We start from the raw sequence: 25,503 nt of genomic DNA on the forward strand, positions 1-25,503 counted from the left end.
ATGGCACTAAGACCGTCCATTATCGTCATGTAGGCGGGCTCTTCTCCAGATAGCAGTGTGATGCCATGGAACAACCCGCCAAGGTCATTCCTTTCAATTCCTACAACCCTAGAAAGATACCGTATACAATCACTATACAACACGGCTAACACGGGCCTCGTTGACGGGAAGCACGACATTATTGGACTTCGTTATCGTCGGCCGCGTGGCGCTTAAGTCGACCCCTCTTTTCATATATGACGATATATTTGTAGAATTGCTTATCGCTATGCTTAAAGGACAGGCAGTGCAGACTCATGAAGGGAATAGATTAAAAGCGCGGGATGATAGCCGCGTTCATGGCTGGAGCAGCGATAGATAGATAGTAATGGCGGTAGGATTAGGCGACAGCTATATAGCCGATAACAGCAGACTTTGCCCCATATCGTATGTAGTGTTGGAAATGGTATGCACCAGGGCAGGGAGAGGATTGCATGAGGTCAGGCATTGCATTGCTCCACTTATCCTGCGATCGTCCATCAAGGTGAGCTGCTCATAACCTCAGTGGTCAACGCCAGAGTCTGAATGATCAGCAGCGGGAACGTCCCTCTTCTTCTCTTCCTCCCTGAAAGTCTTGAGGCAGATGCAAGTATAAGGAATTGTTTTGCGAGTCCAAGTTCGAAGCCTTTGCCATGGGGAATTGCCGATGCTCAACAGTCGGTAACCTACGGCTAGCTCGATAACGACGTCATTGAGAGACCTTGAATTCTATAAAGAAGTCTTCGCAATGTGGTAATAGGTGATACTGCTTTTCGCATCACGATCTGTGCGAGTTACAATCATCATGGCATCTTCGACACCACAGCCAGGTACAGTTGAGGCGCCTGTCAACATCGAGCAACTGACCTACAGCGACTGGGCGAAGCCTGATTACAAGCTGCCGCTTCCAGCGCTCCAATTCCTCTTCCATCTCGAATGTGATATGGAATCCTTCAGGCACATTGGAAACGGCCCCCACGGTGACAGGTCTACTGTGATATTCAAAGGCGGTCGGTTCGAGGGTCCACGCCTAAAGGGCAAGATCCTTCCTGGTGGCGGAGGTGAGCACAATGTACCTTTTTGCGCCAATCTATACAGTCCTCTAACCGATCAATGCAAGACTGGGAGATTGTACGGGACCACGACGGAGATCAGCAAACAGCTCACTTGGACACAAGATACAACCTGCAGACACATGACGGAGCGACGATTTATCTGCGCACGACAGGGTAAGTGTGCCACCCCATGACGGAGACTGAGAACGCAGACTGACGTCGTGAATGTAGAACGAGGACAGGAAAGAAGGAGGTATTGGAGAAGCTCGGAGAAGGTAAGATCGGTCCTGATCAGTTCAGAATGCGATTGCACCTTACCTTCGAGACTGGCGATGAGAGATACACTTGGCTCAACTCGGCCGTCTTTATCGCGAGCTCTGGGCGCGTTGGTGACATGGTCATCTACGACGCTTACCAAGTCCTTTGAGGACACGATTATATACCCATCATACATCCACCATAAGTTATTCGCATCATCAACATAGCTCGTCGCCTGTGCCTTCAGTCAGATGATAGCGACTTCAATCGGAAGAATATATTGGAAAGCTAATCTTGCCAGACCATGCCTGATCAGCGTTAGCCGCAGCGTACCCCAGATTTCAGCCTCGATCTATGACGATGCTGTCTTTGGTTTCCTTGTGTTCCGCGAGGTCATGATGTGATCTTTTTGTGTGGCATTCTTTGTCGACGGCGCCCTACATCATTACCACGTCGCCCTCAACCCCTTCGCACACGATAATTGTATCTCAAAAAGTAATTGACATGCCAGACTCGGTGAAGCCTCTATTAACAAGTCAACCCTCTCAGACGCGTTACGACATGGGTCAACAGATGGAAAGCCAGAAGAGGAAGAAGGTACTGGTTGTTGGTGCTGGAGCTGCAGGTGAGTCTATCTGTTGAAGTGATGCTCCTGAGCAGAATTGACGCGTTGCGACAGGCATGTCCTGTGCCCACCACCTGGCCGAGCACCCCGACAAGTTCGATGTCACCATCATCGACGCTGTCGACTACTGTGGTGGTCAGGCCTACAGTATCCCCATCGACAAGAACAAGTATGGTGCCAGCTGGCTCAACCAGGGTGTTCAGGGAGGCTCGTACATCTTTCACCACACCATGACCATGTTCGCCCGCCAGGGACACCATGCTGATCCCGTCAAGCTCCAGGTCGCCTTCGGAAAAGACGAGCAGTTCTGGACCAACGTCTACTCGACCATGATGCTTAAGAAGCACGAAAAAGAGGTCAGACGCTTCTACTACATGATCAAGATGATCCGTTGGTTCGAGGTCTTCGTCGCCCTCGTACCCATCAAATACGTTGTGAAGCTCTTCATGTTTTCGGAAGAGTTTGCCAACATTGTTGCTCTGCCTATGGTCGCCCTGTTCTTGGGCACTGGCAACTACGCCCCCGAGGTCCCCACAATGGTCCTCGAGAGATTGTGCACAAGTCCCACCTACGGCATGTGGTATCCTCCGGACAAGGCCAGCGTTGCCAGCAACCTGCCTCCCATGGTTGTTTTCCCAAACTTCAGCGAGTTCTACAGCGATTGGAAGACCAGTCTTGAGAAGAAAGGTGTCACTGTCCGTCTGTCTACTGAAGTCACTCAAGTCGTTCGCAGAAACAAGGACGGTGTCGATGTCAAGTTGATCAAGAGAACGCCTGCCTCGGATGGCCACACTCAAGACAGCGCCTGGGTACCCAACACAGTCGAAGGTCACAACGGCGATGCCGATGCTCAAGAGAAGGAAGAACACTACGACGAGATTGTCCTCTGCGTCCTCACCGACACTGCTAAGCGCCTCCTCAAGCCCGTCGCTACATGGAGAGAGAACAAAGTCCTCGGCTCCGCAAAGTTTGCCAACGACATTACCGTCACTCACTCCGACGCCGACTACATGCGCAAGCACTACGAGATGGAGTTCAACGAAGAACAAGCCGTCAAGTCTATCAACGGAAAGGACCAATCCGAACGCCTCGACTACGCACGCAAGAACTTCAAGCCCATGTATCTGATCAAGATGTACCCCAAAGACATGACCAAGCTTGAAATGTCCTTCAACTGCTCAAACTATCAATCCCAATTTCCTCCCGACACTCCCCTCGACAATGCAGTTTTCCAAACCATCTTCCTCAACAAGGACCGCGATTCTCACCTCTGGTCTATTGACGAGATTGACGAGTCAAAGATTATCAGAAAGGATTGGTGGCATCAGTTGTGCCACTCCTTCACTCATTACCTCTTCGTGGTCCCTTGGATGTGGGCACTAAACGGAAAGAACCACACCCGTTTTGCCGCCGCTTGGACAATGGTAAACGCCCACGAAGTCGCTTGTATCTCTGGAACCGCCGCTGCCATCGATCTTGGCGCCACATACCCCGAGGATCTCGAGCGTGACCAGTTCGCCCTGCTCGCATTCAGATTGTACTACCTTCTTGCATACGGCAAGTGGTATAGCAGAAAGCACAAGAGCAAGAATGCCAAGGAGAGTTACTCTACTGGATTGTATGGTAGTGTTTACCAGGGTCCTGGTGTCGCGTCTGAGGAGCGTACGTGTTGGAAGAAGGAGGTGGAGAACGGTCGTTCGCTGGAGGACTTCAGCATGGCCAAGTCTGATTAGATGGGCGATTAAAGAGTGTCTGTCTGTTTGCAGATGAAGCATCTTTGAGGATTTAGTATAGCGATTTATGTACTCGTAACGTATACCATAATACACCCTATCACACCTTATGGCGACCATATAAACATGCTCTTTCCCCTCATGTGAGATATTTTAGACGTGACAAAGTCACAAAGTTCGTCACCGATGACCAAAAACAACATTGTTCGATTTATGGTATGCCAGATTTTGTGGTCAGGGTGCTCCCCTAGACTAGCATTTTCGACACATCAACGACGATATCTCAACCACATCACATTGGAAACTACCTCCTATCACTTCTCAAGCCTCTTCCATACATATCCTCACATAAACTGCGACTCTAAAGTCGAGTTCTCGCTTCCTGGACCCAAAATTGACAATTCTCGTGTTTTAATTATAGACTCCTTCAGAAAGTGGTATACAACGAGCACCACCATTACTCCACCTCGAGTTTGATTATACCGAACCATGTCAATGCTTTTTCCCCCCCTAATAAGCAGGATCTATGACGTCGATATGATGGAATAAGTCATTCACGTCATCAAAGAATATCGTCCTCGTGTGCCATCAAACTCCTATCGTACATCCATAATGGGATACAGTGATTATTGCAAAAGGTCCATAAGCTCACAGTGGTTCAAGCAGCGTTCTCAAGAGAAACATAGGCTCATGACAACATGCTCGTACTCACGATGATTCCTCGGTAGTGCCACAACAACATTACCCCACCTACTCTGCTGCCTCGAGTCTATGTCTCTTCAACCAGAGAAACGTAAAGTCACAACCGTACAAAAAGGGCGACAAAGCAAGAGGGAATATGTCTTAGGTTTTTCACTTTATGCCTGCATAAAACTAATTTTGTAATGGTGTTCTTGGTGGATCCTCGTCCTCACTCTCAGCACTCTCAGTCTCCTCATTTTCACGCTGTTGTGCCTCAATCTCGTTTTGCGCGCAATCCCTTGAGGGCGATTCTGGCGTCGCGGTTGGACTCGCTCCCAGTCTCCTCTCTTATTCGGACTCACCTTCAGGCCCGGAGGATTCTGATTGTTGTGGATACATTGGAGCGACTGGCGCTGTAGATACAGAAACGGTAGCATTAGCTCCGGTCGCAAGGGATGCATCTGGAACAGTCCATCCTCCACCCGACATTCGCTCTCGACGAAGTCGTTCTCTCCGGGCACGATCCCGCTCTCGGTTCCGTATCGCACGGCGTGTACCCTCCGCTTGATGCTCACGGCTTCTTCGGTCACGCTCTTCGTAAATGGGATCTCGAGGTCTCTGAGAGAATCTGCCACGGCGCATGCTGTTTTCCAGTCTCTCAAACTCAGCCTGCATGAGAGCACGCTGTTGTACGTCGTCGAAAGCCGAGAGCATACCTCCAGTGTGGTGGTCGACAGTGTTCCTCGTTGCTTCCGAATGGTCTAGTGGAAATCTGCGTTGTGCTAAGCCCGTTTGACGAGTGACAGCCAGGTTTTGAGCAAAAGCACCTGGTGACGAGATGTTCAATCTCAAACGTGGTCTACGGACGCGACTGTTGGAGATAGGTTCTGAGTGAGATCTGGAGGAACATACAAGCTGATCATAATCAGTCAGCCGGTTTTCCTGGGGGACGCTGCTCGCAGGCACGGACTCAGTCACTCCATCATTCTGAGCGTTAGAGGCGGGCGGCGACGATGAAACACGCCTAGGGCTCTCAGGGTCCTCAGGCTGTTCGCTCCTACCATCAGAGCCACGGCCAGACTGCATGCTGAAGATCAAAACGTCGTTGCCGAATCTGCGCTGTGCGGCGAGAGCAACAGACAGAGCACGACTGGGTCTAGGGTGGGCGGCACTCCAGCCATCAGCAACGCTCTCTTCACGCCTGTCAACAGGCAGCGGCCTGTTCCAATCCACGCATAGATCATTGAGAGCTGGAAATAACCCCTCCGGCTAGGAGAAATCGAAGTCATCGCCACCCAGATCCATGTCGAGACCAGCAAAAATGTCGTCGTCATTGTTCATCTGACCATGGTTGTGTTGCTGCGAGGCGCCAGTCAAATCGAAACCCATGCCCGAGCCGTCGAAAAGGTTGTTTGATATGTCGAGCGACATGGCGTTGGGGTCGTTGATACTGGAAGTATCCATCTGAAGTGACTGATCCATAGAATTGGTAAATTCCTGGTCAACAGCTGCTGCAGTGGCTGCTTCGCTAGTGGTGTCATCATTCATTTGCATGTCGCCAGTCAGCATGTCTGTGCTTGCGATATTCATGTCGCCGAGATCGAGGCTGGTCATCGGCATGCTAAGCTGCGGTGGGACAGCAAGCTGCGCTTCGACACGGCGACCAAGTCTCACCAGGGCTTCAACGCGCTCGGTCTCTGCACTCAAGAGCTCCTTAGGCTCCTCCAATCTAGCCTGCAAAGCTTGACGCAGCGTACGTCGTTGATTCACATGTTGTGGCGAACTTTGATCAAATTGCATGAGCGCGTTGGCTTGTGATAATGCCGACGTTGGTGAAGGCGCACACACAATGGTAGTAGCGACTTCAAGAGCAGCCGAGCCTGATCCAGCTTGAGTTTGTGATCTCACTTCATCCAGCATAATTGCAAGGACCTCATCGGCCCCAAGCATGCTCAAAGCTGAAGTGATTGCTCGGTGGGTGTAATTGAACGGCATAGAGTTAGCGCTACCCTGTGAAGACCAGCGCGCGAGACCACGAATGATGCTGCGAACAGTAGCACGCATACCACCTTCGGGAATAGTACACCACTGATTGACCTCTGCTGAGCTACACTGGCCTGAGCGCTGGCTGTTCAAATGAGGTTCGAGTACTTCAACAAGAGGGCCCACGTCCTTGCGCTTAGGCTGTCTGCGTTGTAAGTCGCGTAGAGACATCACCAAGGGTCTTGCGATCATCCCAAGTATGGTTTGATGCATCGCCTGAGCGTCCCCAGAGATCGAATCTGGTTGAAGAAGCTTTCGAAGCATTTGTAAGAGAATCTCGGTGTCACCATGATCCTCCCAAGAGTGTTTGGTCACCCACCCAAGACCGCCAATGAGGGAAGGCAGTAGGAACGGTTCCAGCAGGAACTCGAGTCCTCCTTTCAACGTGTTCATAGCAAGGATCATGAGTTTGCAGGCTTGAACGCTCTGCTCAAACAAGGTTGGTACCAGCAGATAAAAAGCCTGTGGTGGACAATGTGACATGGTCTCATCACTGATTCCGTTCGTCTCGCCATTTTCGTCAGTTGCGTACAATCCTTGTACCCATTTCGTAAGCTGCTTCTGTTGCTCATCATCAAGGGTGCTGACGGAAACACTTGTGGACAATTCATTAAGAAGTTTCATGATGAATGTGTCGGAGGGGAACGCTCCAATTTCGGTGTCTGCAAGCTGATACCGATGGATGGTGGCCAGCACAAGCAGCAAGACTGAAGCGAACTCTTCATAAGGTGGTTGGAACTCGCTCTGGTCCTCATCATGAGTCCACTCGTTCAGCAAACTGCATAGTGGTGAAAGTACGTCCGCCGGCTGGGCGTATTGAAGGATGATGTCCATCAAAGGCAGTCGACGAGAGAGAGTGTTGCACAATGTCCTCAAGGACATGGTCTCCTTGGCAGCATACAAATGTTGTATCGTGTCGACCAGCGCTCCCGAGATGGCGCCTGCGTTACCGTTCATGCTCTCCAACTCGCGCGCTAATTCTTCGACACGGTGTATGTTGGCGATGCATTGCTGTGTCAAAGACTGTCTATGATACCTTATCACACGGGATGTAGCTGGTGTAGATGAATCGCCCATGACGGAATGGAAAGCTTGTTCGTTGCCGAGTCCGAACAGAATGCAGGCCTGAACGAATTCCTGACGGCTCTTCTTCAAAATCTCGTTATTGGCAGTATCATTATCGGAAGAAAGGGGCGGGAAGGGGTGGACATCAACACGTCCTAAGGCCATCTGGATGTAGACTTGAGACGTCATGGGTGCGAATGAGCCGGATAGCGTTGTGATCAACAGAGGCAGCTTGTTAGCGATAAATGAGCGGTAACAGAGGATGTGGTTCGAAGACTGGCGTTGTTGCAGCGCATTGGCAAGTGTGTCGAATGATGCGACTACCAAGTCTGAAACCAGTGATTGTGTATCATTCTGGTACTTGGCGTGCAAGTAGTTGAATAGTGACATGTCGTCTGTCAGGGGCCGACCGGATAGTGCTGCGTTCAGATAGGTGTAAAGGCCAACTCGCGAATTGGTGATAGGTAAGTCGTTGACCGCGGTAGCAATTTCGGCAGTGCTGAAATCCGGTTTGCCGAGGGGAGGTGTCTTCGCCATCATATGGAGCCTTGGACCGATTTGCGAATGGGACCACGGACTAATAAGCTCCGAGAACTCGCTACACGCGGTAGCAAGCTTCTGTTTAAGGTCTTCAGGCCACTTATCATTGATGTCTGACTTGACTCTGGGATTGTTCAAGATGGCGATGGCGAGCGTAGCAAGTGTTTCGAAGGACGTGACGACCTGCGGGTCTGGAGTCTGCATCGCATCAACGTTCTGCATGATGAGGACCATCTCGTGAGCGCGGCATGCAGTAAGACATTCTCCAAGGGCTCGAACAACATTACGAGCCTCCCGCGCTGTTTTGGGTCGGTCACCAGCAGCGACAAGGCGTACAAGCAGCGATAGAACGTGCTCGAGAAATGCGTTGCTCATAGGCGTGACTGACGACTCTGCTTTTCGTTTGAGCGCATACCGCGAATGAGCCAGCAAAGCAATCAGGATGTCGCACGTATCAATAGATGTTGTGCGAAGAATCTGTTCCAAATACTCGTTGATCAAGGGGTCCACTCCAGAAGCCCCTGACGTGAAAACGATACTGGCTAACCGCGTTCCGGTGATGGGTTGGGTTTTCCATAGCTCCGATATGGGCTTGGATAGCTGAGTCGCACGAATGCGATGACCAAAGCAAGTCGTAAATAGTGTCGTCCACTGCTCAATAGCGTGATTCGACTTTGATGTTGACGAGTCCATTTTGGGTGCCCGCTCCCGCTAAGCACTATGATGATGAGAAAATACTATGCAATGCGTCAATCATAAATGTTCATTGATGATGTTGATGGGATGAGAGGGTAAGTTGCAAGTTAGTTGTTCCATGGCCAAAAGTTTGGCAGGTATGGATTTGTCTTGGCGAGGCAGGCATGATGCACGGTCACCTACGACGGCGAGGCGTAAGAGGAAGTCACCACTCACTCCCCATAGCAGAGGATCGTTTGGTGACCTAGAGTGCAGAGGCTTTTCCTAATCTGTACACTGCTTGAAGAAGTGCAAGCGATTGGAGTTTCACTGAACACTTTCCAATCTGACACCACACCGTGTAGTTCTGCAGCTTGAAGAACTCCCCGCCATCATTTGTACTGGAGATGAACGATCTGCGTTCAACTCAAGATAACACACTGCTCATGTGGCCGTCACGTCTACAATGCAACAACCACTACCGAAGACTTGCTAAATTTGAGTTTCTCTATCCCTGGACAGATGGATGTATGATGGAATGGTATAAAAACAAGCTTTCTCTGCGAATCGCCCTAAGATGCTCTTGCTTTTTCCTTTTCTTCTTGTCGAAATATTCTACACTATTGAGCTACAAGTGGTATTTGTCCGAACTTTTTATCTCTATCGACCTGAGGCATCTTCTTGTTTAGTAAAGCTCCTAGCGCAGCTACTGACTCTGATCTTCGTACGTTATCGGTATATTGAAGGAGGCAAGATAGTCATTCTAGTCAAATGCCATCCGAAGCATCATAGCCGGACATGCCCCCAGCCCGCTCCCATTGTCTGGAACGTTGATTTGACTGATCTTGTCCTGTCTCTTCGTTGGGAGCGCGAGGACCGATCATCCAATCCTCCATCGCCAACCACGAACTCCAACTCTTCTCTGCAGCGTCCAATTCTTCATCTCGAATACTTTGCAACGGCTTCAAGAAAGGTACAGTTTCTTCAGGATTCATGTCGTACTGCTTCTTGCACGTCCGCCAGCCACCGTGCTTAGCGGCAAAGAGATAGTTGCGACGTTCGCAGTCTTGCATGGGAGTGATGCCTGCCTGGTATGCGTCGCCGAAAAAGCCATGCAAAATGCCTGGCTTATCAAATCCAGTGATGACCAAGCGTCGAATGTAAGGCACTAGTGATACAAAAGCCGATGTTTGCTGTGAGCTCCGGCCTGTTGCGGAAGAATTCGGTCGAGACCATTGATTGAAGTTGAAGGATGGACCTCCAGTGCCAGGGCTGGCTCCTGGCAGTTGTGTAGGAATTGAAGAGGTCACAGGATTTTGAAGCCATTGGAAGGGTAGGCGAATATTGATCAGAGCGCACAGTGCCTGGGTGCCAGCTTCATGCTGGGCGTGATCGAGGAAGTAACGCTGACATGATTCGTATGCCGGATGCCAGTCCAAGATGTCAAAGTTAGGCGAAGTTGTGAGCGGTGGATCCTGAGGAGGCTGACGGTTTTGTTGTGCTCCTGGTTGTTGTGATTGCTGTTGCTCTCGCTGTTCGAATCGCGAGTTTGTGTTGGAGTGGTTGCCGTTATAAGACATGCTGTCCACGTCTGTCATTACATGCATGGGCATGATGGAAAGAAGAAGTTGTGTGTGTGTGTGTGTGTGTGTGTGTGTGTGTGTAGACTTACACGAAAACTTCCGGGCGGTGCTCGGTCTTTAATTATAAATACCTTCCTAGGTAAGCTGTTACTAGGGCGAGCCGAACCCTACGAGTAGACAACGGTACCGTACGTTAGCTGATAGCGGGGTCCGAAGATATAACCTGACTGTGGGACAAGGTGAAAGTCAAGGGGACCGGCTAAGAGGTTCACAAGTAGTCTTGTGCTTTAGCAGAGACAAGAGTGGCGCCATGACACGATGGCAAAGATGGAGGCGACCAAATCAAAGTCCGTATGCGCAATCATTGATTTACCCCAGCGCGTGGATAGAACTGAGGGCTATAAAGACCCTGGGTTTTCGCCTTCCTGCCGCCATTTCGCATCTAGGTGGCGTCCTTGGCAAGGCCAGTGCTTGCTGCAATTCATCAAGCACGAGAACCAAATGGGATTAGTGATTGCGAGGTTCCTTCAACTATGACGGGAACGAGTGCAGGTCGTTTAGGCTGTCAAAGCAGCTGCTGGAGGAGCATAAGATACCACCCTTGAGACTGAGTTACGAAAAGTCAGGAGCTGTGATGCGATAGAAAGCATCACTGCAGCATCACAAAAATAGCAATATGCTCCAAGACGTCATGCGATGATGCGGCTCTGTGCTCACTCGCCGCGAAACCGTAAACTGAAATACTGCCCTATCCCATCATTCGTGCAGCTCGCGTGTTTCACACTCTGATTGTTGATACAGTCTCTTTTAAGAATATCTACAATGTCTCAAAAGACATACAATCTCGCCAGCCACGTCAAGGCAGGTCATTCAAGCACAAAGTCGCTGTATTACGTTTGCTCACACTATGCCGCAGCTCAACAATGGCTTGTCGATGCCACAAATCCATCTTGGCGTATATCTGACTTCGGGTAACGAGACTATTAAAGCTACAAGATGGGCACTAGAGGTCAGTCTTACGCGTATCTCTTCTCTCGTTCACTGAGTCTATTGTGAGGGCAGCTGTGGAGATGCACAGTACTTTCTGATTGGGTGCCCATGTCGAGGAGGGTCGCTTTGTGATGCGTCCTCGTTGAACACCACCATTGTTTCAAAAAGTACTTTGCATTTCGACAGCTTGTCGATGATCGGGCACCGCCATGCGCAGAACGCCAATTAGACCCGATCCAGCCAAACTGACGACGGTAGGCTGGCTACCTTGCTGTCGACAGCGCGCAGATGTACCATAACGAACGCCAGGTTGGCAGTGCTATAACCGAGTTTCTCAAGTCTTCCAGCAACAGCGCAAACCTCAGCCGCGAGGACATTCACTACACGTCCAAGCTTGCGAGCAACAGTGACTACAACACGGCCAGAAAGAGCATCAAGAAAAGTGTGCAAGAATGCGGCCTGGGCTATATCGACCTTTTCCTCTTACACAGCCCTTATGGAGGCAAGAAAGCACGTCTCGAGAGTTGGCGTGCCGTCGAGGACGCAATCATGGATGGCGAGGTCAAGATTGGAGGTGTCAGCAACTATGGCGTGCAGCACCTGCAGGAGCTGCTCGGCTCAAAGCCGCGCATCGCTCCTGCGGTGAACCAAATCGAGGTTCACCCCTTCAACACGCGCACCGACATAACCTCTTTCTGCCAGAAGAACGACATCATGGTCGAAGCCTACGCTCCGCTAGCACGCGCTCTGCGTATGAAGCATCCGGTGATTGTCGAGCTCAGCAAGAAATACAGCTGCAATCCCGGGCAATTGCTTGTGCGATGGTCGGTTCAGCATGGCTATGTGCCGCTGCCCAAGAGCGTCAAGAAGGAGCGTATCGTACAGAACGGCGACATTGGTGGGTTCGAGATTGAGGCGGGCGACATGAAGAAGATGGACGGGCTCGACGAGTATTTGGTGACTGGTAAGGATGATGGGAAATCGAATTGCCGAAATAATCATGCTAACTTGCCTGTGTCTCCAGACTGGGATCCTACCGATGCCCCGTAAATCCCCGCTCGAGACCGCAGTCGGAGGGTTGCTATCTCGAACATCTTCGAGCCTTATCAGTTGTTGAGGTGTCGCGTTTACTCGATTTCAATTACGCAGCGCGCCGGAGCCAAGCCGCAGATATGGCTAATTCACACGTGCTACATGATCAAAGTGTGGGGGGAGCTTCTCTGTTAAACTTCGGCTTTTACGTTTTGCGAGGGGATCGCCGAGGCTTCGAGACCGAATAAACAAAGCCAATCCATCAAGCAATTGATATATCGCAAATTGTATACAGGGAGGTCGTAAGTGAATTGCTGCGACGCTCAAGCTTTGGAGAAGCAGTATCTATGTCGTGCTGTTCCTTCAAGCCACTGAGATAGTAGTGGCACCCACATCTGTCGACCAGAATGGTGCGAGTTTCCTCGGAGTTACGGCGGACAGAGCTGCCCCTCCTGCTGTGACCCGACATCGGACTACATGAGTGGGCGGGTTTTGGTGGTGAAAGTTTACTTTGGACAGCGCTAGCCATGTGAACGACTGTTGCCCAACGCGAAGGCGCTCGAGCCGTGGCAAGAAAGAGCAGCGATACCGTTGCTGTAGCCTGTCGTCCAGCCCTCTGCTCGGTGACGCACAGTCCCCAGCATGCTTTTTCGCCGTCGCCCTGCGTGGGGCTGTCCTTGACGGTACACAATTACTTTTCCCAACCCTCGCCGGCCGCCCATATCGTCGAGAGCTTTATCTATCCAACTGTGCCCTCCAATTCACCTTGATCTTTCTATCCCTTTTGCTCCTCTTACATTCCCTCATCCTACCTCCATACCACACACATACCACACAAAATGTCTAACCTTCCTTCCGAGCCCGAGTTCGAGCAGGCCTACAGAGGTATGTCTCACTCACTTGCCAAAAGTGCTTTCCACCAAGGTGATTAAAACTGATCGGAGTCTTACAGAGCTTGCCTCGACCCTTGAGAACTCGACCCTTTTCGAGAAGAAGCCCGAGTACAAGCGCGCCCTCCAGATTGCCGCTATCCCCGAGCGCATCATCCAATTCCGTGTCGTCTGGGAGAACGACAAGAACGAGGTTCAGGTCAACCGTGGTTACCGTGTCCAATACAACTCCGCCCTCGGTCCTTACAAGGGTGGTCTCCGTCTCCACCCCACTGTCAACCTCTCCATCCTGAAGTTCTTGGGTTTCGAGCAAATTTTCAAGAATGCTCTTACTGGCCGTAAGTCAATTCTTATCAGAGACGACAGCAATATCCAGAGGCTAACAGCCCCTTCCAGTGAACATGGGTGGTGGTAAGGGTGGTGCCGACTTCGACCCTAAGGGCAAGTCCGACAACGAGATCCGTCGCTTCTGCTACGCCTTCATGAAGGAGTTGAGCAAACACATTGGTGCCGACACTGACGTTCCCGCTGGTGATATCGGTGTTGGTGGCCGCGAGATCGGTTACATGTTCGGTGCCTACAAGTCGATCCGCAACCAGTGGGAGGGTATCCTTACTGGTAAGGGCGGTAACTGGGGTGGTTCCCTCATCAGACCTGAGGCCACCGGTTACGGTCTCGTCTACTACGTTGAGCACATGATCCAGTACGCCTCGGGCGGCAAGGAGTCCTTCGCTGGCAAGCGTGTCGCCATCTCCGGTTCCGGCAACGTTGCTCAGTACGCTGCTCTCAAGATCATCGAGCTCGGTGGTACCGTCATCTCTCTTTCCGACTCCAAGGGTGCCATCATTGCCACCTCCGAGAAGGGCTTCACCCCCGAGATCATCGACGTCATTGCCGACCTCAAGCTCAACCGCAAGGCTCTTTCTGATCTCACCTCCGAGTACAGCAGCCAGTTCAAGTACGTTGAGGGTGCCCGCCCCTGGAAGCACTGCGGTAACGTCGATGTTGCCCTTCCCTCAGCCACCCAGAACGAGGTCTCCGCCGATGAGGCCGAGGCTCTCATCTCGCAGGGTGCCAAGTTCATCGCCGAGGGTTCCAACATGGGTTGCACCCAGGAGGCCATCGACATCTTCGAGGCCTCAAGAAAGGAGAAGAAGGGCTCTGCCATCTGGTACGCACCCGGAAAGGCCGCCAACGCCGGTGGTGTCGCAGTCTCCGGTCTCGAGATGGCACAGAACTCTCAGCGTCTGAAGTGGACCAGCGAGGAGGTCGACGAGAAGCTCAAGCAGATCATGAAGAACTGCTTCGAGAACGGTCTCGAGACCGCAAAGGAGTACGTCACTCCCGCCGAGGGCGAGTTCCCTTCGCTGGTTGCCGGCTCCAACATTGCTGGCTTCAAGAAGGTTGCTCAGGCCATGCACGACCAGGGTGACTGGTGGTGAACGCATCGCGCGTTTGCTCCGACTGTTCCTGATACGAAAAAAAGATTCCCCCCCTTATTGATACCTCCTCTTGCGCATCATGTCATTGGATTTTGGCCATGATTTAGTTAGGAAACGAAATTTTATGATATCCCTTTTCTGTTACGAAAACTTCACTTACCTGTTGGACTTGAATTGCCCTGTGATGACCATACTGAGTCGTGCTTCCTGGGAGACAAGACGGTGATGATCACGGACCTGGGGTGCCTGCGGCGATATATAGAACGTGGGCACACTGTAAAGCCGAAGGTGGCCGCTTTCCCCTCGGGTGGTACAAGGGTCATGTGGGGAAAGCTGTCACGTCAACAACAGCAAACATGACCATATTCATCACAAACATGATCTAGTGTCAAGACTTGCCATACTATATGAATCATATCCGCAGATATGGAAATGCCGAGCTCAACTAGAGAAGTAGTTGTCCAAGAGTGCAAACGCCTCAGGCCCCATGACACCATCACATCCATCCAGCCTTGCCAGGGAAAAGGATGTTCACACAATCTCTGGATCATCAGCTTTGCAAACAGCCCACAGCTCATTGCTCGAGTAGCGCAAGAACATCAAATCTTAGAGCTCGAAAAACGTGGTATTGGTATTCTGCAACACATCGAGAAGCACACTCCAAATTGTCCCGTCCCGAGAATTCACTGGCATAACGTCGATCAGACTTCAAAACATCCATCTATTGTGATACAAAGCTTTGTCCCAGGCAGATCTCTGGGTACTTGGAACTCTAGTATCCCAAAGAGCTCGTAGTTTGTGGAGTCGGTTGGGGTATTCCGGATGGCAGCGCAGGAGAGTCTAGGGCCAGTGTTGGAAGCGTTCTTGGTCAAGCACTCAGAGATGCGAGAGATGGACAGGGTCAAGCAGATTATGGCAGAATGGCAGATGGAAGATGAAGATAGATGAGGCAGAGTTTCATGGTCGAGCTCAGGCGAAATTGGTGCAAACGTGGGGAAAGCTTCCGGGGCCCGCGATAGCATCATCATGGTTACCTCGGCTTATCATGATTGTCTACTGATACTGTCCTCACATTGTCTACTAAACTTCATGTGACACGTTGGCAGACAAGACGACAATAGTCGCACGATTACATCACTTCAAAGCCGAAAGGAAATGCGCCAGAACGGAACGCTTTGCATACCCACAGCGCGACTACAGCGAGCAACATGAGAGGCGCCACCGGACGCCTGGAAGAGGTAGCAAGAGGAGGAGCACGAGCATACACACAAAGACATGCTTCATCACGAACATACAGCACACGATCGCGACCGAAAACGGCCCTCTTCTTCCCTGGACAGGGAGTGCAGCGCGTGGGCATGATCGACCCCTGGCTCCAAGCCTTTCCCAACACCGTCCGCCCTCTCCTCGACGAAATCGACCATACCCTCAACATCTCACCCTCCCTCACAAGTCTGATCAGCGATGGCACAAATGCAGAGCTCACCGCTACCCAAAACGCACAGCCTGCCATCATGGCCACCAGTATCCTGATCCTCCGCGTCCTAGAAAGAGAGTTTGGCTTCAATACAAAGGAAATCGTCGATGTAACACTAGGCCACTCATTGGGCGAATTCGCAGCCTTGGTGGCAGCAGGAAACCTGCAATTCACCTCTGCCCTCAAAATGGTGCGCAGACGTGGCGAAACAATGGCGCGATGCTCTGCCTCCTCAGCAGCAGAAATGGGCATGATAGCCCTCGTCTGCGAACCCAACCAACGAGACGCTACCCTCGACGCCATAACCCGCCAACTCGACCAAAACAAACTCCTCCAATGCAACGTCGCAAACATCAATTCAAAAACACAATTCGTACTCAGTGGAGACATTGGTCACATTACTCAAGTACTGGAACACATTCGTCACTTTGACTCTCACGACCCCAGAGCGGTGAGATTAAAGGCTGATTCTCCCTTTCATTCTCCCCTCATGTTGCCGGCTGTGCATCTTATGCAGAAGTTGCTTTCTGCTCCTGGCGCCATAACCTTCGACGACACGACATTACCATGCATTTCCAATGTCACAGCACTCCCCTTCACCTCTGCGGACGAACTCACAGATCTAGTAGCCAGAAGTGCAGCAGAACCAGTGCTTTGGCATCAAAGCATCCAATACCTGCATCAAGAGCAAAAAGTTAAGAGATGGATTGGCATTGGTCCCGGCAAGGTTGGAAGAAACCTTGTAGGCAAAGAGGTGGGTATGAAGGGAGTCGATATCAAAGGTGGCGGCGTGTTGGCACTTACGGACCCGAAAGAACTGGATGAGTTTATGCGCGCGCTGGAGGACACCGAGAAAGCTGTCGAGGACGAGGGTCAGCAATGAGTCGTGATCAAGTCGACCGAGTTGCTGCGGTGCTTGAAAGCAAAGGCTTCGCAATCAGCTGCCAGGGGGCTAGAGACAGCTAATAAGATCTCCGAGCCTTGCCACATCAAAGACCTGTTTGAATCTTCCACTCACATCTTCTCATCTTTTCACCTTCGCCGTCTTTTGAACACCATGTGCGAGTCATTTTCACAAATAGGCGAAATCGACACAATCCAGGCGGCTCCCGAATCTTCCTCATCAGATGTCCAAAATGCCAGATCACCACCGGAAAACATGTCACTTTTTGTACACTCGGTTTCTAGCTTTGCACTCGACAGGTAACAGCAGTACTACATGCGCTCCCACCAATTGTGTCATTACCCCTGGACGTATCCCAAGAATCTTCACACTGCAGTTAATCTGTCACAGATATACTCGCTCTGAAATTCCGATTTTTCAAGTATCATTTGAATGGAATATTTACATATCTTGCCCCCTTTTTTTATTGATTAATTTTTTTGCAGATATGAGGAAATAAGAATTGGTGTCGGGGTGATTGTTCTAGCTACTAGCAATAGCCTGAGAAGCCTTCAAAGCACCCACCACCGAAAAGCAAATCAACGGAGAAATAGCATAGGAGATCTGTTCACCCGAGTCAGCAAGAGATCAGTCTAAGCAATCGGCCATCATAACTCACGGTCAAGAACTTTGCAATACTCATCTTTTCCTCATCACCGGCCCCACTAACATCAGCAAGCGCAGTCAACTTCATAGCAGGCGGCCCCGTCGGCATCAACATCATTGCAAACCACAATATCGGATCATCACTCAAAACACTTGTCTTACTGGCCAAGATCCAAATCAATGGGATGCTGATAAGTGGCCAGATGACGAATCTGACAACTGTAATGATGGTGAAAGGTTTCCAGGGTACAGAGCCAGATTGTTCTCCTTTCTTGTAGCGGAGCATTGCTTGAGAGAGCTTTACGCCTACGACGACGACTTGGAGCGAGGCGAAGAGGTCGCCGATGTTTTTTATGGATGCGGTGAGCCAGGCGTTCAGGTAGCCGCCTTTGTTTGGGGAGCTGAAGAAGAGGGTGTGGAGAGCTGGGACTAGGCCGACGATACCACCAATCACTGCGCCAATGAGGGGAGGATTGAAGAACTGCCAAAGGAAATCGAGGACCGCCTGGGTGCGAGGAGAGAGTGAGGAGTAAAAGTTACTCAGACGTTTGTGGGTGAGATAGATTGCTTTTACTCCAGGACGGACGGCGCGATTGGGCAGCAAAGAGGTTTCTTCGTTTTCTTGTTGGTGTTCGTGGATGGAGTTGCGTTCTGCTGCTTCTTCGTCTTGGTCTTCTCTTTTCGGTTCTTCATCTGGAGAGTCTTCTTCTTGTCCATTGAGTAGTCTGGGTCCGAGGGCAAAGGTCAAGGAGTTGGAGACCATGGCATTGACGAGGAAGTATGACTTTGCCCGGTCAATGGCATCGCTGGATGCATCAAGAGAGTCGAGGATGCCGGTCGACTGCAAGGATTGGACGAGGAGCAGAGGTAACGATGTGGTGTTATTGAACGCGAGAGCTGGCGTGACCCATTGAGGAAGTCCCATGAATTTAGTCCTGCAGAACAAATAGGTTAGCATCTATCTCTGGTAGCATGGTATAGACAGATGAGGCTCAAGTTGTCACCAAAACCTCCGCGGAATCTCTCCATGGCAGGGTCCATATCCAAGGGAACCAAACTTACACAGCAAGACCGAATACCATGCTAAGCACATTGTAGATGATAGCCCAGATCAACACGGCCAGATATCTCGTTCCCTGAATATCCGTCAGCTTTCTCTCTCAGTCATGTCTTCCAAGTCGAGTAGCTCACGGATTCGAGGTTCAACTGCTGTCCAACATTGACAATCAACAATGCAGGCAAAAACAACCTGACACAAGCTTTCGAAATATCCTTTGCCGACTTCTCATTCAACAGATCGAATTGAGCAGCAATGACACCATAAAATATAGTGAGCAACACCGCAAGCGAAGCCTGCAATGCACCAGTAAACGGAATCACAAAGTCCTCTTTGACATTCGACATGATTTTCCGGGGAAGCTGTAGGAAGGAAGGAGAGATAACTTGGCTAGACTTGCAGCAGCAGCATATCTACATATTAAAGGAGCACGCGAGCAAGGATGATGATGTACGTAAAAACAAAGCAACACTTGCATCACAGATTGTCAAGAGATTGGCAGGAACGAAGAACGGCAGGAGAGAGGGAGGAAGCTACGTCAGAGCCGCAATTGCTTAGGTATCCCCACAAACGGCTGGCGATAGCTACCCGTGTGCAGATCTCGGCTGACTAACACCAATGTCTTTCCTAGGGTCTTCGTACTTTGTCTACAAGTTCAACAAGGCTTGCATATCCCTCGCATTGATACATGAGATGAAAGCGATATCCACATCACAGAGAGAACTAGACGACAAGGTATCGTAGATAAGTTTGACGAAAGCAAATCTGATACAATCAAAAGCTGGTTTGCTGAAAGAGAAAACTCGTCGAAAATACATCAGAAGACTCCAGCCTGCATCTACGCACTCCCAAGACCCCGCATGTTGGTCATCGATATGCATAAACTTCCTCTGACCATCGTCTGTCTTTCTGTGGAGATTCGCAGTACTTCCAATTGACAGTGTGTCACCACTCGGCAACCTCTTCACGAAGGAGTCTTTGCTAGACCCGAAGTAATATAGGTAGGTGTACTCGAAGCAGTCCAGGTGCTCGTATACAAATCCTTGTCAGTAAGCGTGACAGTATTGGAAGCCAGCTCCATAACTCCTGTTTCTGGTGTCCTTTTCCTCACTTCTCTTATGGTTGTTTTATAGTAGACAGGCCCTTTTTGTTTATTCGGCTCCGGAAACCACCAACAAAAATCGGGAAATTGACAATATGATTGAGTCTGACCGATGGTGATCCATTCGATATCATGTTCGTATGCAACAGGTACAGTGGCGCCGAGGAAGGGAATCCATCTTTGTCTAGTGTTACCCCAGATTGGATTGAGATAGGGTGCGGTGATCTTTGTCCTAGGGGTTGGTCCGGGACCATTGTCGATGGCAAGCACCTCCACGAATTGCGTGTGAACATCAGGCTGGAGAACATCGATGCCATCGATCTGAACGACACCTTCTGCATTCGTGGTGGCTGGTGGAAATGTATTGGTGGGTTGATTGGCTTCTGTGGCTTGGTGAACGTCAATGCCAGAGATCTGAAGAACGCCTTCTGCATTTTTGGTGGGTTCGGCAACATCGTTGGATCCACAGAGAGTGACGCCGGTGTGTACATTGGCTATGACCACTTCCAGGATCCTGGTGACTGTTTTGGGTTCTCTTGGAGCTTGAAGAACATTGATACCGTTGATTTGGACGACTCCTTCGGCATTGGTCGTGGCTGGTCCTATTATATCTCTAGCAACCTTCCTTGTGACTGTTGTCATACCATCTCTGGCATCAAAGCTGCTCGGTCCAACACGAGACTTCATGGGACCAAGGTCGCTGGCAGAAAAACCATCACCGACAGGAAGAAAGATGTGAGAGGAGGTTGTGTTCCCGATCCTGGAGACGCCTTCGACTACAGTCGAGATCGCATAGGCAGACGTTACTATAGTGTGAGACAGAAGGTATATGGAAAGAGTGTGGAGTAGCATGGTAGGTTGAGTTGAAGCGTCTGTTCAACGCCCCTCGTCAATACTGCAAGATGGAGTCAGAACTTGGGAGTGGGGGAATGCAGAGTATACGGAGGACGCTGTTCTGATGTCCATACGGTCGAATGAGGAAGAGAAAGTACTTGCAAGATCAGCTGTGCGGGTTATCATCCGAACCAAGAATGAGTGAGAGGGTCGTTCGCATTTGAGTAAGTTATCACCTTGTACCGTGATGCTGCACAGACTAATCAGATTTAGTCAGGGTCGACCACGTGGCTACGTCGGATATCTAGCTACCCCAATCGTACTGATCCTTCGGATCTGCCGTGAGAATAAAAGGTTGATCCAATAGCCAGATGTCTACCGACGAACGCTCCTCGAGCGCCGGACTCCTTTCTGTATCTTCCTTGGGGCATTGAATCTGCTAGTACGATCGACTTCGGTGTCTAAAGTCTTCTATGCGGCTTCTTCGATGGATCAGAAATACGAATTATGCTCAGCCTGACTCTCAAGCTCTTGTGACGTCGTAGCAGTGTCTCTCCTCTCCGTGCGCGTGATAAACACACACTTCACCATGTGTTAGTTGCAGAGAGTCTTTGGGCAGCTTGCCCCAATCCTCGTCGTTAATCCATACATCCGCCAGATATTTCATCATCTGATTTTGAACGGCAGAATCGTATGTATCTAGCAATGTTTGCTTGATAAATTGCCTTCTGTGGTAGAGGAAAACATTGATGAAGATTGGCTTGAGGACATCAGTCCTGCAAGACTGGCCTCCAGCTTTTGGAAGAGCTCTGATCACCTGAATTAGATGAATGAGTGGATGTCATTCCATTCATTCTGTCGAATCTCTGATGTGTCAAGTCTGCTCCGATGTGCTTCGTACGAAAAATGAGACGCGCTGGGTTTAGGAGATTGCAGCTCAGAGGGGGTGACAGCAAACATGTGAAAACAGAGAAGAGAAGACGAGCTTTGAGGCACTACGTGTGTACGTGAACTAGTTCAGATATGATAAGTAAGAGACAAATCGTCCTAGGAAAAAAAAGTGAGCCCATTCCTGAATAGCGAGCGCGACAGACCAGCGTCGATAATCGATGTGTTAGAATGTGTTCCACCTTTTATAGCCTCGGTCCAATCTAGTGGAGCTTGCGGAACCCAGTGCCTGCCTATCTAACCAACTATCAAGAGAACACTGACCAACACAGCAGCCATCATTGCCGTGAAGCAGCCCTTGAACATTGTTGAAGCGGCGCCCTGCTCACCATACTCGGCCTTCTCCCAACACTTGCTCTGCATGACAGAGTTGGCTCTACGGACGAGAGAGAAGCTCTGGATACCACCAGGGATTTCGTAGCGCTCACCACCACGACTTTGACAGCCAAATCCGTACCATGGCGAACCATTGATCTCTCGACAGTTCTTTCCGGGGAAGACCTCAACAACTCTGGCGGCTTCCTTGCCATCGCCAACACCTTTAGAATTGCCATTGATGCTCGTGTTCAGTTGTTGATACCAGACGGACGTGTAGTTGATTCGCGCATCGAACTTCGCCTCGCCGAGGACGGTATAGTCTGCTGTATTGCTGGTGTTGTTTCCGTCCACAGCAAAAATGTCGGCAAGATTGAAGCAGGTGATGTCGACAGGCGCGACTAGGGTCTCGAAAGTCACGTTGGCCAGATAGTCATCTGCTGCGAAGGACAAGGTCAGTTGTTCAACTCTGTCTCTGAGGTCAGCATGTGGGATGAATCTTCTCAGTAATAGACTCACGAGCTTTGAGCTTGCACGATGGTTGCAACGATCAGAGCGAGGAAGCTCAGACTGCCGTACATGGTGGATTGTTAAAAGTGGGATGATGTAGTACAGGAAACGTGAAGTAGAGGTCGTGGTTGTTAAACACAATGAAGTGTCAGTGGGCACAGCAAAGGAGAGAACACAGCTCACCGGCATTCGAGCAACTTATAAATGACAGAGGCGGTAGCAAGTGACTTGACTTTGGACACTAACCATGGACCGTCTAAATCGTACCATCTATTAGAAGTATGGATAGTTGTCATGAGACGAGCACTCACATGTAACAGAAACGATACGATCACAAAGTTTGGTTCGCCCATCACGAAATTTTCTCCATCAAACTCTCTTCCCACATTATACTTTCAGATCATTGATCACCCGCCCTCTCAATTGCTCCGTTTTGATCAGGTCACCTGGTGGTTAAAACAGCAAGTCGCCCTCTGTTCAGAAACAACCATCACCCAGCTCCATCACCAAAAAACCCCACCAAGATGCTACCAACACTCCCCATAATCCTCTTACTCAGCTCCACCATCACTGTGGTGAGCAGCGCCCCCATCTCACCCCTTCACCGCCGCTACGACATAGACTGGCAATTCACCCTCGACGCCCCCTCTCCCGTCGCCGACGACAACTTCCCCGACCACGGAAAACTAGTCGCCTGGCCCCCATACCGCGAACTAGACGGCACAGTCCCCTTCTCCCCTGACTTTCTAGATGCCCTCAACGCCTGGAAGTCCGATGCTCCACTCACACATGTGGGCTTCAATCCTCCGCCCAGACCACCGGGTATGGTGACACCGTTAGATGAGGGCTATGTGGAGAGTTTTGAGTATCCACCTAATACGCTTAGGTGCACTGCTTTCGGGGGGTGTGTGGAGAGGGGGCCGGAGACGGAGGAGGAGAGGAGAGAGAGGGAGGAGACTGTGATTTGGGAGTTGGGGGAGCAGGCTGAGGCGGTGGTTGTTGATGATCAGTTTGTCAAGGATCTGTTTACGTCGTGATGGGGGCGTGCTTGGGCGAAGTTCACAGCAGTTCATCTGTGTTGGCAGCACCGTTGCCGTGAACGCCATCGACGGCCAGAGCCCAGTACTGGATATCCTGCCAGAAGCCAGCGGGATCTGCGTGGAAACGACGGTAGACACCATCGTCTGCGTCATTGTAGACCACACGGTCCAGGAGGATGCCTTTGATGTTTGTGGCGGCGGACAGCATGGTGAAGGCAGGGAAGATGTTCTTGCGCCAGTTCTTGTTGTCGATCCAGCCCTTGACAATGATGTTTCTGAGAAGCAGACGATTGGCAGGGCTGACACGGCCGAGGAACAACATCAGAGTGCCAGGCTGGCCGAAGGAGAAGGTCTGACCGTAAAAGTAGGGAAGTGCTTCGGCGTTGATGTCCTTGCACACTCGGAGGAGGGCAAGCTGGAGTACGGTACGGTCGCTGTAGTAGCTTTCACGCTTGACAGCCCATTCGTTGCCATAGTAGAGGTGGTGATGCTTCTTCTGGAGTGTGCCACGGAAAATCTCGCGTTGTTGGTGCTTGCTGACGAAGCTGAGGTCCTTGCGGGACTCGACAAGAGCTTCCTTGTAGACCATGACGCGAATCTCGGGTGGCAGGTCCATGAAGCGGAATGGCATGTCCTTGATCTTCTGGGCCTTCTTTGCCTGGACCTTTGCCTTCTTGGCCAGCTTCTTCTTCTGCTGAGCCTTGAACCGGGCCTTGAGTGTTCTCTGCGGGAGCGAATGTCAGATGAGAAATCATAGTGCATCTAGTCCGGCATACCTTGTCGTCGGTCCACTCATCGGAGTCGGAGTCGGATTCATCAGAGCAAGAGTCGTCAGAGCCGGACAATTCGTCGGCAGAAGCGGGGGCAGAGGCGAAGGGGCTGGAGTCTTCAGGGTCGGCGATGTCGTCGTCAAGCTCAGTGGGCTCGACGTAGCTGATCGAGGCGCGAGTGCGCTTGGAGCGGCCGGAATCCATCATGGGCGGGAACATGTAGCGCGGCTCAAAGTGCGGTATCAAGGTGCGGTGGTAGTAGGCCTGGCGCACAATTGGATCGCGAGAAGGATTGATGCCACGCCGAGTCTGGTAGTAGTGCAGGCGGAAGACTTCTTCGTGGCTAAGCATGACGCGGGAAGGCAACGCCGGGCTAGTGATGAGCAATTGGCCGGGTTGCGACTGAAACACTCCAACTCATTGGCAGCTCCGTGCGAGCCAAGGCAATTTTGCATTTCCTTACGTGGGTGCAGGAGCTTTGAGCGCGAGCACTGAGCGCGAGACTCGGCCGTCTAGCCAGGGTAGTCGAGTGTCTTCGACGGGGTGACCAGTACACCGGGTGCTGATTGACCAAACATCTCGCTTCGTTGCGTGCAAATCCGCAAGACTAATGCATGACTCTGACCAGCTGTGGCTTGCTTCAATGAGACACAATTTAGTGCTGAAAAGTTAGCGATCTCAATGACAGGAGCACATTTTCGTTATTGTCTTTGATCCCGGATGGAGCACACACATCAGTGGGGGAGGCTTCAGGAGATACCAGCCTGTGTGGCAATTGCAGATGAACCTCGGGTCTGGCTTGGGTCCTGCCTCGAATAAAATGATCGTTATTTAGGTACTCCAGACTACTGTGGTGAATCACAAATTGCTTGAATCGCGTTATATGGGGAAGGAGTCAGATATCTGGGAATTTAGTGCCACGGGTGCTATCTCGTGAGGCATATCCCAGCCTCAGAGGCTGCGACTTCACATGCTATAGAAATACACAGTAATCTTCAGGGTCGAACACGTCTAATGGGAGTCTAGGGCGGTAGAGCTCTCACCAGCAGTGGTGACTGATCTAGAAAATCTTGTGCATTTCTATGGCTGTCAGGAGACCCCTTGACAAGGCTGAGACGTCAATTCGGGGTTGACCCAGACAGGACGTTAGGGCTACTGTGTGGGATTAATAGAGGTGTCATCTCAGTCTGGCAGATGACTGTTCAGAAGTGCTGTAAAAATGCACAATGATCCTCAAGATTACGGTCATCGTCAATGAGAGACGCTGTTCT

At 50.8% G+C, this 25,503-nt stretch overlaps 14 protein-coding genes across 14 annotated transcripts; 7 read left to right on the forward strand and 7 right to left on the reverse strand.

Annotated features, from left to right (window-relative positions):
• Positions 1-823: 823 nt before the first annotated feature.
• AUEXF2481DRAFT_8173 (uncharacterized protein) lies at positions 824-1,500 on the forward strand (the record flags this gene model as incomplete). Its single annotated transcript, XM_013484901.1, has 3 exons — positions 824-1,079; positions 1,139-1,247; positions 1,305-1,500. The coding sequence occupies 3 exons, from the start codon at positions 824-826 to the stop codon at positions 1,498-1,500; spliced, it is 561 nt and encodes a 186-aa protein (XP_013340355.1).
• A 234-nt stretch (positions 1,501-1,734) lies between these two features.
• AUEXF2481DRAFT_91798 (uncharacterized protein) lies at positions 1,735-3,806 on the forward strand. The gene is made up of 3 exons (XM_013484976.1): positions 1,735-1,826; positions 1,881-1,956; positions 2,011-3,806. Exons 2-3 carry the CDS (start codon positions 1,893-1,895, stop codon positions 3,687-3,689), a joined length of 1,743 nt encoding a protein of 580 aa, XP_013340430.1. The 5' UTR covers positions 1,735-1,826; positions 1,881-1,892; the 3' UTR covers positions 3,690-3,806.
• A 687-nt stretch (positions 3,807-4,493) lies between these two features.
• On the reverse strand, positions 4,494-5,548 carry AUEXF2481DRAFT_450001 (uncharacterized protein). The gene has a single exon (XM_013484997.1). It carries the CDS (start codon positions 5,454-5,456, stop codon positions 4,719-4,721), a length of 738 nt encoding a protein of 245 aa, XP_013340451.1. The 5' UTR covers positions 5,457-5,548; the 3' UTR covers positions 4,494-4,718.
• On the reverse strand, positions 5,390-8,795 carry AUEXF2481DRAFT_449992 (uncharacterized protein). Its single transcript, XM_013484998.1, has one exon. The coding sequence runs from the start codon at positions 8,709-8,711 to the stop codon at positions 5,640-5,642; it is 3,072 nt and encodes a 1,023-aa protein (XP_013340452.1). The 5' UTR covers positions 8,712-8,795; the 3' UTR covers positions 5,390-5,639.
• Positions 8,796-9,191: 396 nt separating this feature from the next.
• Positions 9,192-10,479, reverse strand: AUEXF2481DRAFT_450282 (uncharacterized protein). Its single transcript, XM_013484999.1, has 3 exons — positions 10,366-10,479; positions 9,422-10,274; positions 9,192-9,361 (listed from the first exon to the last, which is right to left on the reverse strand). Exon 2 carries the CDS (start codon positions 10,271-10,273, stop codon positions 9,461-9,463), a length of 813 nt encoding a protein of 270 aa, XP_013340453.1. The 5' UTR covers position 10,274; positions 10,366-10,479; the 3' UTR covers positions 9,192-9,361; positions 9,422-9,460.
• Positions 10,480-11,183: 704 nt separating this feature from the next.
• On the forward strand, positions 11,184-12,316 carry AUEXF2481DRAFT_8177 (uncharacterized protein; the record flags this gene model as incomplete). Its single annotated transcript, XM_013484902.1, has 3 exons — positions 11,184-11,285; positions 11,525-12,230; positions 12,291-12,316. The coding sequence occupies 3 exons, from the start codon at positions 11,184-11,186 to the stop codon at positions 12,314-12,316; spliced, it is 834 nt and encodes a 277-aa protein (XP_013340356.1).
• Positions 12,317-13,137: 821 nt separating this feature from the next.
• On the forward strand, positions 13,138-14,630 carry AUEXF2481DRAFT_8178 (uncharacterized protein; the record flags this gene model as incomplete). The annotated part of the gene is made up of 3 exons (XM_013484903.1): positions 13,138-13,183; positions 13,251-13,526; positions 13,585-14,630. 3 exons carry the CDS (start codon positions 13,138-13,140, stop codon positions 14,628-14,630), a joined length of 1,368 nt encoding a protein of 455 aa, XP_013340357.1.
• A 296-nt stretch (positions 14,631-14,926) lies between these two features.
• AUEXF2481DRAFT_43653 (uncharacterized protein) lies at positions 14,927-15,656 on the forward strand. The gene has a single exon (XM_013484951.1). The coding sequence runs from the start codon at positions 15,057-15,059 to the stop codon at positions 15,423-15,425; it is 369 nt and encodes a 122-aa protein (XP_013340405.1). The 5' UTR covers positions 14,927-15,056; the 3' UTR covers positions 15,426-15,656.
• Positions 15,633-17,309, forward strand: AUEXF2481DRAFT_450044 (uncharacterized protein). Its single transcript, XM_013485000.1, has one exon. The coding sequence runs from the start codon at positions 15,839-15,841 to the stop codon at positions 16,988-16,990; it is 1,152 nt and encodes a 383-aa protein (XP_013340454.1). The 5' UTR covers positions 15,633-15,838; the 3' UTR covers positions 16,991-17,309.
• Positions 17,310-17,533: 224 nt separating this feature from the next.
• AUEXF2481DRAFT_8180 (uncharacterized protein) lies at positions 17,534-19,060 on the reverse strand (the record flags this gene model as incomplete). Its single annotated transcript, XM_013484904.1, has 4 exons — positions 17,534-17,614; positions 17,670-18,591; positions 18,719-18,792; positions 18,848-19,060. The coding sequence occupies 4 exons, from the start codon at positions 19,058-19,060 to the stop codon at positions 17,534-17,536; spliced, it is 1,290 nt and encodes a 429-aa protein (XP_013340358.1).
• A 432-nt stretch (positions 19,061-19,492) lies between these two features.
• Positions 19,493-20,752, reverse strand: AUEXF2481DRAFT_43655 (uncharacterized protein). Its single transcript, XM_013484952.1, has one exon. It carries the CDS (start codon positions 20,665-20,667, stop codon positions 19,678-19,680), a length of 990 nt encoding a protein of 329 aa, XP_013340406.1. The 5' UTR covers positions 20,668-20,752; the 3' UTR covers positions 19,493-19,677.
• Positions 20,753-21,720: 968 nt separating this feature from the next.
• AUEXF2481DRAFT_82795 (uncharacterized protein) lies at positions 21,721-22,543 on the reverse strand. Its single transcript, XM_013484971.1, has 2 exons — positions 22,432-22,543; positions 21,721-22,381 (listed from the first exon to the last, which is right to left on the reverse strand). Exons 1-2 carry the CDS (start codon positions 22,491-22,493, stop codon positions 21,835-21,837), a joined length of 609 nt encoding a protein of 202 aa, XP_013340425.1. The 5' UTR covers positions 22,494-22,543; the 3' UTR covers positions 21,721-21,834.
• Positions 22,544-22,946: 403 nt separating this feature from the next.
• Positions 22,947-23,459, forward strand: AUEXF2481DRAFT_8183 (uncharacterized protein; the record flags this gene model as incomplete). The annotated part of the gene is made up of 1 exon (XM_013484905.1): positions 22,947-23,459. The coding sequence occupies one exon, from the start codon at positions 22,947-22,949 to the stop codon at positions 23,457-23,459; it is 513 nt and encodes a 170-aa protein (XP_013340359.1).
• A 22-nt stretch (positions 23,460-23,481) lies between these two features.
• AUEXF2481DRAFT_32695 (uncharacterized protein) lies at positions 23,482-24,583 on the reverse strand (the record flags this gene model as incomplete). Its single annotated transcript, XM_013484920.1, has 2 exons — positions 23,482-24,186; positions 24,239-24,583. The coding sequence occupies 2 exons, from the start codon at positions 24,581-24,583 to the stop codon at positions 23,482-23,484; spliced, it is 1,050 nt and encodes a 349-aa protein (XP_013340374.1).
• Between the last annotated feature and the right edge of the window lie 920 nt (positions 24,584-25,503).

Source organism: Aureobasidium subglaciale (assembly GCF_000721755.1).
Source record: "Aureobasidium subglaciale EXF-2481 unplaced genomic scaffold scaffold_25, whole genome shotgun sequence".
NCBI classification, from domain to species: Eukaryota; Fungi; Ascomycota; class Dothideomycetes; order Dothideales; family Saccotheciaceae; genus Aureobasidium; species Aureobasidium subglaciale.

Excerpts from the sequence above, each read along its gene's own strand:
- AUEXF2481DRAFT_91798 (XM_013484976.1), top strand. The coding sequence starts at position 1,893 with ATGGGTCAACAGATGGAAAGCCAGAAGAGGAAGAAGGTACTGGTTGTT. Across the intron at positions 1,957-2,010 it reads TGTTGGTGCTGGAGCTGCAG|GCATGTCCTGTGCCCACCAC; the intron begins GTGAGTCTATCT and ends GCGTTGCGACAG.
- AUEXF2481DRAFT_450001 (XM_013484997.1), bottom strand. The coding sequence starts at position 5,456 with ATGCAGTCTGGCCGTGGCTCTGATGGTAGGAGCGAACAGCCTGAGGAC.
- AUEXF2481DRAFT_449992 (XM_013484998.1), bottom strand. The coding sequence starts at position 8,711 with ATGGACTCGTCAACATCAAAGTCGAATCACGCTATTGAGCAGTGGACG.
- AUEXF2481DRAFT_450282 (XM_013484999.1), bottom strand. The coding sequence starts at position 10,273 with ATGTCTTATAACGGCAACCACTCCAACACAAACTCGCGATTCGAACAG.
- AUEXF2481DRAFT_43653 (XM_013484951.1), top strand. The coding sequence starts at position 15,057 with ATGGAAATGCCGAGCTCAACTAGAGAAGTAGTTGTCCAAGAGTGCAAA.
- AUEXF2481DRAFT_450044 (XM_013485000.1), top strand. The coding sequence starts at position 15,839 with ATGAGAGGCGCCACCGGACGCCTGGAAGAGGTAGCAAGAGGAGGAGCA.
- AUEXF2481DRAFT_43655 (XM_013484952.1), bottom strand. The coding sequence starts at position 20,667 with ATGCTACTCCACACTCTTTCCATATACCTTCTGTCTCACACTATAGTA.
- AUEXF2481DRAFT_82795 (XM_013484971.1), bottom strand. The coding sequence starts at position 22,493 with ATGTACGGCAGTCTGAGCTTCCTCGCTCTGATCGTTGCAACCATCGTG. Across the intron at positions 22,382-22,431 it reads ATCGTGCAAGCTCAAAGCTC|AGTTGAACAACTGACCTTGT; the intron begins GTGAGTCTATTA and ends CCTCAGAGACAG.